At 47.8% G+C, this 10,317-nt stretch overlaps 1 protein-coding gene across 2 annotated transcripts in view; it reads left to right on the top strand.

Moving 5' to 3' along the window:
- The first annotated feature begins 2,023 nt into the window (after positions 1 to 2,023).
- PDGFC (platelet derived growth factor C) overlaps positions 2,024 to 10,317 on the top strand; it is a 252,700-nt gene continuing 244,406 nt past the window's right edge. For both annotated transcript variants that reach the window (XM_027567214.1, XM_027567213.1), the window contains exon 1: positions 2,024 to 2,463. In XM_027567214.1, the coding sequence (XP_027423015.1) occupies positions 2,193 to 2,463 (271 nt within the window). In that variant the 5' untranslated portion in view covers positions 2,024 to 2,192. The remainder of the gene's footprint in view (positions 2,464 to 10,317) is intronic.

The raw sequence follows: 10,317 nt of genomic DNA, 5'->3' as shown, positions 1-10,317 counted from the left end.
TTAAAGTGTGTTCATAAAACATGTCTTTTATATAACGAGTCTCATTAAGCCATTAAAACTGGGAACACTCCCTCACCCTCCCACAAATCTACAGAAAACTCTTGGAACCTATTATTTATTGTGCAAATATGGATACACACTGGCCTTGAGGAGCTGCTGGAGTGAATACAATGACAAGGCCTGTGTCCTGCTAAACTGTAACTTCTTCAAAGACTAGCTTTCCTTACTGGCCTTGACATCCTGCACTCTGGGTACAGACGTGGTGAAGGAGTAAGAATGAAACAACGGTCGAGGTGAGTAAAGGTTCAAAGAGGAGATGAACTTAGGAGAATTTTAAGAAGGAAAGAAAGAAGAGGATTAGGATGTTAAGTGAGTCAAGTGGGTTGGTCTCAGTGGACTTCCAAGCTTAGGAAGAGGACCTGACATTTTCAGACTGACTGAGGACGGGTCTGCCCCATTTGGTCCATGGGACATCTGAGCATCTCTGGATCTTTGTCAGGGTAGCTCTCCCCAGTCCTCATGGAGGGCCTAGCAGGGCAAGAAAGCAAAGCTACTTAAAAAGAAACATTGAAACTCCACGGTATTTCAGCTTATGGCTTCCTTGGTGGCTCAGCGGTAAATGCAGGAGACACAGGTTCAATCCCCGAGTTGGGAAGATCCCCTGGAGAAGGAAATGGCAACCCACTCCAGTATTCTTGACCGGGAAATTCCATGGACAGACGAACTTGGTGGGCACAATTCATAGGGTCGCAAGAGTCAAACATGACTTAGCGACTAAATCATCACCACCATCTCTGCTCACATCTTAAGGATCCATCCTTCAGTCTGACTCCAGATGGAGAATATACCGAGTACAACCTGTCAGTTTGATCCACTTGTCGACAAGCAGTTGGAGGGTATTTCTTCTTTGCCTGCCCTGGCCCTTGCTTGATCCTGATTTAAGGCAAGTTTCAGGAGGCCGGAGACTTATGTCTGTTTTCATTTCTGCAGGCTGAGAACAGTGCCTGCCTTCGTAGGCATTCAGTCAACAGAGCGTTCGTTAAATGAATAAATGTGATTATTCTGGCCATTTGTCTTCGTTTGTCTTTACTTTTGCTTTTTCCACCCCCTGCTTCAGAGAGTTGTTAACAGGCAGGAAAGAAGTCCCTTCTTTCCTTCAGCCCACAGTCCCTGGCCAAGGGTCCCGGCCCAGCCCTTTGGGAATGGGGATCCCTCGGGAAGGAACAAGGAGTCCTGGTTCAGGGGCGGGGAAGAGGGAAGAGGCAGGAAGTTCTTCCCACTTCTTCTGGCTCCCGTTGCATCCGCAGCGCCCGGCCCGCCCGTTATTTGGGGCTCGGGGCGTCCGGGAAGGGGAGCTCGGGCCGCTCGGGCGCATCCCCGTCCGGGGCCCTGGGCACCCAGCCCTCCCGCGGCACCCCGTCAGCGCTGGCACCTGCCGGACCGCCCGGCGGCGGCCCCGGCAAGCGGGACGGGGGCCCCCCCGCCGCCGCGAAGGTGGGGAAGGGGAGGGGACAGGCGAGCTCGCGCCGGTCTGCTGCGCGCCCGGGGCCCACTCGCGGCGCCTCCGGAGCGCGGGGGAGGGGACGGCGAGCGCCCCCGGCGCGACCCCAGTCCGACCTCCCGAGCTGCGCCGGGCGAGGGCGCCCGGGCCCGAGAACTCTGGTCGCGGGACCCGCATCCAGGTGCCGGATCCGAGCCGCGCGCCGGGCGAGGAGCGCGTCCCTCGGCCTCCCTGCACCCGGCCCCGGGCGGCCTCGGCCTGGACCCCGGCCCGGCTCAGGACCCCCGGTCCCGGCGCCGCGCCCGCGCCTGGGTCTCCCCTCCCCCTCGGGGTGGGGGCGGGGCGGCTGCGGCGCCCGGAGAGCGCATCGATCGGCAGCTTTGTTATTGATCAGAAAGTGCCCGCCGCCGACCCGGCTGCCGGCCGGCCCCGCGCGACCCCCAACCCGTTGCCGGTGCCGTCCCTCGGCTGACAGGTGCTCCCAGCCCCTCGCCAGGGACTCCTCGGCGCGCGCGGCTCCCCGCGTCCCCACCCCCCTTTCCTCCCTCGCCTTCGCCCCCACCCCACCCCCACCGCCTCGGCACAGCGCAGGATTTGTTTAAACCTTGGGAAACTGGTTCAGGTCCAGGTTTTGCTTTGATCCTCGGCACAAGCTGGAGACGCAGAAGAGGGCCCTCGGAGAAAGTCTTGGATGGGAGTATGTGGAAAGTGCCCCGCGAGGCTCGGCGGCCAGAGCAGGCGCGGCGCGTCCCGCCCGGCGCGGCCCTCCCCCGGCGGCGCTGATCCCGGCCCGGAGCCCCGCTCCCCAAGTGCCCGCCGACCGCGCGCCCGCCCGCTCAGCCCAATGCTCCTCTTCGGGCTCCTCCTGCTGACATCCGCCCTGGCCGGCCAGAGACCCGGGACCCGGGCTGAGTCCAACCTGAGCAGCAAACTCCAGCTCGCCAGCAACAAGGAGCAGAACGGTGAGTCCCCCCCAGCTCCTTCTCCCGCTCGCTTCCCGCGCCGCATTGTGCACCCGGGCGGGATGCACCCCGGCCCGCGCTGGGACGGACGCCTCCGCGCGTGTTCGCAGGCACCGGCTTTCGGAGGTTCTGCGGAGTTTGCAACTTCGGGAGCGGCCGCCGGGGCTCCAGCCTGGCGGCGTGATTGTCTCTGCGGGCGCACCCGGAGAGGGGACGTTCGGGGAGCCCCGGGGAACGTCGGTGCCAGCGTGCCTTGCAAGAAGAACTCTTGTTGCCAGAGTTCTAAGTTCAAGAACTGCCTCTAAATCCGAAGGCAACACGAATGAGTCTTGGCGTGTTTGACTTTACTCAGAGTTTTTTGGATTGGGGAGGGGTTGTCCCAGGACGTGTATCAACCTCATTAATTGAAGCGCTCTAAGTGGAAAGACATCAATTAATCAATAAGTAGATAGGAAGTAAAGCGGTCAAGAAGAGGCCGTGTGGATGTCTTTAGGAGGTATTTAAAAATGTATTTCTCTTGCGCTTTTTTTTTTTTTTTTTTTTAATATGCCTTTGTACTCTGAAGCCCTTACCTTTCTGGTGGTGTGTTTTTATATGCGATGGTGAGTGGCTGCTATTTTGTGTGTGCTGGAAACGACTTAATCCTGCATAGGAAATGAGAATTACTTTCAGCTTTCAAGTGTACCTGAAATGTTTAGAAAACTCTCAGATGCAAGTTCCCTTGGGCTGGGATTGCACAGCGCTGGAGAAAGGCTCCTTTCATGAAGCCAGGGCTGCTTCAGGGTGTGTAATTTGCTTAGCCTCTGAACTCCATATGATTTACATCATTCAGTTTCTAAACTCCTTTGCTCTTGATCTACCATTATGAAGTCATTTTTGAGACTACTTTGTAAATAGAAATTTTATACTGCACATGAAACCACAATGTTAATGCAGGCTGTCTAAAATTAGAATATTAAACACCCTGTTTACAAGTAGTGGCTCTTAGTTTTATTTGAAAAGAAATGTACATGTTTTTACTGCTTTGTGTGCCATCTATTTAGAATGCAAGAATGCTGTCTCTTCATTAACCAGGCGACATGAACATAAGCAGCATACTTAGGAGATTGGAATGGTGTACGCTGTGTTTTTAAGTCTGAGCACCATTTTCTCGATGTTTTGGGGGCGTTTCCAAGCTTTAGTTTTGTACTGAAACTCTCCAAAGTGTTCACCTTTAAGGAAGCACAGAAAGTTCTAAAGTACAGAAGGAGAGAAAATAAGGATTCCTGGGACCTTTGTAGCCATTATGTGTATTTATTGTACTGGCAGCAAGACAAGCTATCACATTCATCAGCTAGACTTAATGTGGCTGCTTCTTACAACTTGTTGATGTGATGGCACATGGCACCTGCAGGCTGCTTGAGCTGCTGATCAAAAGGCAGCCTAGGGATCCATCTCTAATCACGGGGACTGCAGAGGACTGGGGAGAGGGGGTGATCAAAGAAGTCACAGCACCAGCTGTACCCTGGCAGGAAACGGATCAGACCAACCTTTGTTCTTTCTCATGTAAAATAAATGTCAAGCTCAAAATATTGCCTCTTACTGGACAGACTTTCTTAAAATGAGTATGCATGCTATTCCTGGCTTCAGGCTTCTGTTTTTTACTTTTCCTGCCCCAGGTCCCTTCTGCTGCTGTCACATATCAGGCCTGGCCTGACATCTCTTATGTTCCCGAGTCCCTTTAGGACTTGTATCCGTCATTGTCCTTTCCTTGTCATTTTGTCGTGTGGTCCATGTGCCACCATCCCTTTTAACCAGACTCCAGAACTTTCACAGGATCTTAGGCCACTTCCTGGAGTAGGTGCACACCCTCCTGAGGGATGGGTTCATGAAGTCAGGCCACACACATTCTGTTGCCGTCAGAGACTGGACCATTTCTCTTCCTAAGATGCATGATGCTAAAAATAGCCGGGTTGTTTCCTAATCTGTGGGAAGAGGACCGGGCTATGTTTAGCCCTGTGAGGGTTGGCCTCCGGAAGTAAGTGGAGGTGGAGGCACCACTCACCTTGCGGTGTTCAGTCTGAGAAGCGAGGCGATCAACGCTAGGGGGCGATATAGAGCTATTTTCCCCGCACAGGCAAGGTTCCAGGATGAGAGGGTAACAGGTAGTTGCTGATTAAGATTCCCCCGGGGAATGTGAGCAGTTTGTGTGACTTTCAAATTTCCCACCCCGTCAAGTGGGCATTTTTTGCCCTCGTGTTGAATTTTGATTGATTTTTGATCGTCTTGTTGCTCTTCTCAATTTAGCTAAGTGTCTAATTCTGAAAGTACAGACCCACCTGAGGATGCCACCTAAAAAATGCCATTGGCCCAGTTTGTAATGGATCTTTTTCTGAAAGAGCTTATAAGTGTGAAATGTGAAATGTCCAAATTGACCTATCATGACCATAGGAGTTCATTTTGACTTTCATGGACCCCTCCTCCATCATGGGACTGTTTTATCTGGAGTATTCCAAAGTCTCCTGTGGTGTCGACTCCATCACATCCTCAAGCCTGCTCAGTTTCAGATCAGTTGGGTGTCCTGAGATGTGTTATAAATGGAGATTGACTGCTGTAGCCAGTGTGGGTACTTGGATTTACACTGGGGCAAGGGAGGTGTTTTAAAGTTATCCTTGGGAGATCAGTGTCGTTTACCCAGTTAATTAGGTACTTGGATGTTTACTTAAAACTACTTTGCAATTCTTGCCACTTTACTGTAAAGATAATTGTATCCTCCAGTATCACCTGTTACCTCTGTGTCTTTTGTTTCTGCCCATGCCATGTGGCTTGTGGGATCTTAGTTCCCCACCGAATATGGATTGAACCCCCCAGAGTGAAATTGCCCAGTACTAACCAGTAGACTACCAGGGACGTCCCGCCTTTGTGTCTTCATCCTTCACACAACTCCTAGCGATGAAGTCTCACATATCCACCAAGGATTTCACTTAAAGAGGGAGATAAAAAATCAGAACACTGAGGTAGGCAGGGTTTCTTACCTGTACACTCATGGCCATGGAAAAATTACTGTGATCTGTGTGCACTCATTTTAGAAGAGGATACCTCCCAAGAAATGAATAAGTTCCAAGATACTGTAGCAGAAGGAACCATATATATCACAAACAAACAAAACTCAGCTTATTTGTTTGTCACCTGTGTGTAGCCCTAATTGGGCTTCCCAGGTGGCTCAGTGGTAAAGAATCCACCTGCCAGGGCAGGAGCTGAAGGAGACTGGGGTTTGATCCCTGGGTCAAGAAGATCCCCTGGAGGAGGAAATGGTAACCCACTCCAGTATTCTTGCCTGGACAGTCCTATGGACAGAGGAAAGGAGCCTGGCAGGTTATGTCCGTAGGGTCACAAAGGTCAGACATGACTGAGTGACTGAGCACACACACATGTAGCCTCGATAGACGCCAATCACAAGCATCTGGACTAAGGCCTCACCTGCCTCGTGTCACTGGACAAGTGTCTTTAATTACCCACAGCCCTGAAACACGCTTCTGACTTCATCTTCTTTAACTATTGTGAGTGTAGATTTGGAATATGCCTCTATTGGGGTTTTCCTTATAAACGTCACTTAAAAAAATTGAGTAGAGTTGATCTTTAATCTTATGTAATGTACAGTATAATGAGTCACAATTATTACAGTTTATACTCCATTTATATTTATTGTAAAGTATTGGCTACATTCCTGTCTGGTGTAATATGCCTTGTAGCTTATTTTATACATAATAGTGGACCTTTTAATTCTCTATCCTTATAAGCTCCTCCTGCCTCCCTCTCCCAATCACAGCATTTATCATATGTGCGCTTTTCACATATGATAAAATGGACAAAAGTCCATTTCAAGGACTTTTGTGGCCTGTGAAGCCATTTACTTTGGGGACAAATGGTCCCCTTGTAATGTGTCCCTGAGTACGTGTATCTTGTATTTGTGGCTTTTCTGTCATTTTCAGTGCCAGCTTTCTCCTCCTCTGGCCAGTATGTCCCTATCCACCACCCCCCCACCATTCTCAGGTAGCCGCTTCAAAGCTGTATTTGAAGCAGATCCGGTCATCACAATCCTCAGAATACTGTCCAGGAGAAAAGAACTCTGCCCAAGGACTCAAGGGACTTTCCTGTTAGTCTGTAAGTTGTCATAAAAGACCTTTGTGACAATTATTTTTGTTGTTTTGGGTTTTTTTTTTTTAACTTCCTCCTGGTTCTCTGCTCTTTTTGGGATGGTTGAGGAAGTTGAAGAAGTGAAGTACCGTTATGTAATGATGAATGTTGCTTTTCACAAGAGGTGACCGGAAAAACCCCCTTCTATTTTATGGTAACTTTTCTTCTCCTACCAACTCTTATCTTTTATGCTTAACCTGATATACTTGGTGATTACTTCTAAAAGGTAATTAGAAAGTACAAAGATCTGTGTGAAGCTTCAGGGACTATATTTCACTTGTGAATAGTTGTAAGTAGATGCTAGCGGCCGACCATAAACTTTCCTTTTTGTTGCATTTTGCAGATCCCTGTCTTGGCCACTGGGATCCTAGCTTGGTCTATTCTTATTTCATCGTTCCTAAAATTTATTTCTTACATGTATTCTGGGCATTCTCTTCCACTTCATGTTTTTTCAAAATTTTTGGTGCTAAAATTTTGCTGTATGTGTAAGTTGCACACTTTTTGTAGAAATAGAAATCTAGTGATCATGCGATGTGTGTTAAATACGTCATAACTGAATCAATGCATTTGTAATATCCACCCTCCCAAAAGCCCCCAAGACTGCTAAACATTTCCCCAAAGGTTTCTGTTTTGTTTTCATTTATTTTTAAAATTGTAAGTTTATTTTATGTTGGAGTATAGTTAATTAACAAAGTTGTGTTAGTTGTAGATGGATTGCAAAGTGGTTCAACTACACATACACTTTTATCCCTTCTTTTTCAAATTCTTTTCCCATTTAGGTTATTCTAGAATATTGAGCAAAGTGGAAGTTTCTGTTTGTAGCAATCAACATGGTAGAAGTCGTAATAAAAGTCCCTTCATTTACTTTGTCTGATTTTAATTTTTCTGATGATTTTAGTTGAAAACGTTATCTGTAGTCAGAATATCTTTGTATCAACAGTCCCCAACTTTTTCAGCACCAGAGACGGGTTTCATGGAAGACAATTTTTCCAGAGACCAGGGGTGGGAAGATAGTTTCAGGATGATTCAGGTGTATTACATTTATTTGCACTTTATTTCTATTATTAATACATCAACTCCACCTCAGACCATCAGGCATTTGATCCCAGAGGTTGGAGATCCCTGCTGTATATAATGCTATATCATTTCTGTATAACTCATTGGTTAAGGGGGTCTCTGTGAATTATTTTTCTCTACCACTGTCTCCACCTGTGATTTTTTTTTTTTCTCATATCTCCCTTTCCTGTCTCCTGAGGACATGTCTAGTGGTTGATTTTTTGCTAGTAACCCCAGGTACGACCACACCAATTGTGGAAATTTTGAAATATCCTCAGAGGGTTGGGAAGGAGCCCAGCTGCTTCTCCAGGACAGATGGAACATCTTTGTGCCTGGCCCAGCTCTGGACATCGGAGGCAGTGCCCCAGCCCTCCTGGCCTCCTTCCTGATGAATCCCCGTGCCTGCCACTCTGATGGTTAAGCCTTTTGACACTTTCCGCTATGGACAATTTAGTTCATAATGGAGTTAAAACTGCTGTCTCTTCTCCCCACTGCTGGGCATTCAGGCCCAAGGCACCTGCGGCTTGAAGGACCCAGAGAGAAGAAAGGGTACAACCTCCTTCGAGCCTTCTTCTTGAAGCTTCTTTGGTTCGAGCCAAGGGTGTGTGTGTGGGTGAGATGGGGCAGGGGACGTGGCACGGATGGCATGGGATTGGAGCACTCGGGTGCCTGATCCTGCTTCCCCAGATGACACCGAGCAGCTGCTCCCGCCTGGGTACCACCTTCCTGTTATCTGGTTTAAAGAGACTGCTCTCTGAGGCCCTTTTTCTAACTACTTACATTAACCACCCCTGTTCATCACATCAAGGTGAATCCACTCTTTGGTATTCTGCTTGTTGTTTATTGGTTTATTTGTTGTCTCCGTGCCCTGATCCCCACCTTGTAGAATGGCAGGTCCCTGAGAGCACAGCCCTGTCTGACTTGTTCTCTGTGGATGCTCCAGGGTAGGGAACTGAGGGTGTCATATGTTGAGTATTTGTTGGATGGTTCTGGATGTTAATGTCTTGTTTCAGGAGAACTCTGGCATTGCCTGGAACGTGCAGGCCATCTTGGAAGGTGGCATTTTGACACTGGAGCTTTCACATTGCTTGACTGTTTTCATAGGAAGAGAAACTTGCTTATTGGCTGCAATGGGAGATGCCAATGAGAGTTTTACTTTGTCATTTTGGTAAATGTCCCACGTTACCAGGAGTGTACCAGTTCGGTGGGTAGGCTTCCTAGAAGTGGTGCTAGTGACTGTCTTAGAAGTGCCACTCTGCCAGGCACTCTGCAGGTGGACCACGTGTGGTCAGGCTCCTGCACTGCCCAGATGGGGAACTCTGAATGGCTGACACAACTCCAGAACCAGCGTGCTTCCTGCCTTCTGCTTATGGCGCACAGGTGAGAAATCAGCAGTGAGTCTGGTGTGTGGAGCCTTAGAGCTGGAGGGTTCCCAGGAATCTGTCCCCGCCGATGTTTAAAGTGAGGTCTGGACCACCAAGGTGACTTGGTCAAGGTCGCCCTGGAGGGCAGCCAAGTTCAACGGCTCATGTGCTGATCTGTTTTTCTTCCAGGAGAACCAATTAGGCAAATGGAATTCTAGTGTCAAAATTCCAACACTCCGTATAAAAGCATTTTTTTACTGTTTTATGAGGTTTCATGTTTTGGGGGCAGTAAGGGGAGGTGGGACTCCTTTGATCCTGAAACATTGTCTATGGGAACACGAAAGACGACAATCTTAGAATAATCATGCTAATTAAATATATTTGGCTAATGTCTATTGTAATAATGCTGTTGTGGTGGGACTATGACAGTTTGGCAAATGACTTGAAATACTTCCTTTAGAATTGTGATGTCTTGAGATCTTATTTTCAGTGGGTCTGTGGATGAACAGTGTTTAGTTGCATATTTTGCCGTATTTGTTGAGGATGGTGAAGAGAAAGACTGACATTGGAAAGCCTGGCTTCACGGGGAGCTTTTCTTATGCTTTCTGTTTTTTATTTTGGCAGTTTTGAACATTTTATTTAGCAGGATGTCTCATTGGTAAAAGTACCATCAAAATGAGTGGATGAGCGTGGTTTAGTGAGCTCTAGGGTGCACAGCCTGTTATTCTTATGCAGTGGATTTAGTGAATGATTTCAGCCTTTATTTACACTATATTATGGGATTTCCTAGTCAGAGGTTCAGATTGCTCTTAAAGCCAAGAGCATCAAGGAAATTAATTTATACCTGTGGACTTGAACGCTTTCCTAAAACAGGATTCACTTACCTTTATAAAAAATTGTGTTTGCAGAGTTCAACATCTGAGAATAGTTGAGCTGCAGTTATAAAGAGGAGTTACTTTCTTATATTTCTATAAGCTACATGACTACAGGCCATGTTTTTGGTAGCATCAGCTCATTTTGTCTTTTACATTATGAGGATACATTGTAAACGGAGTTCAGCTCCTCTTACCTGCTCTCTGCCTCCACATCAGACCTCTTATGCGCCTTCGAATTGGTGACAGAGCAGCCTCCTTCCTGGACATCTGCCTTGTTGCAAAGCCAAAGCATCTTTGCCAGACTGGCTTTAGTAATTTTACTTTCTTAGTGTTAAGCTTAATTCCTTTTTAATTTTCAATCTGTGATTTTTTTGTGTGTGTTT

The sequence above is a fragment of the Bos indicus x Bos taurus genome, chromosome 17 (assembly GCF_003369695.1).
Source record: "Bos indicus x Bos taurus breed Angus x Brahman F1 hybrid chromosome 17, Bos_hybrid_MaternalHap_v2.0, whole genome shotgun sequence".
Taxonomy (NCBI): domain Eukaryota; kingdom Metazoa; phylum Chordata; class Mammalia; order Artiodactyla; family Bovidae; genus Bos; species Bos indicus x Bos taurus.
This window is presented reverse-complemented; position numbering and strand designations above follow the sequence as displayed.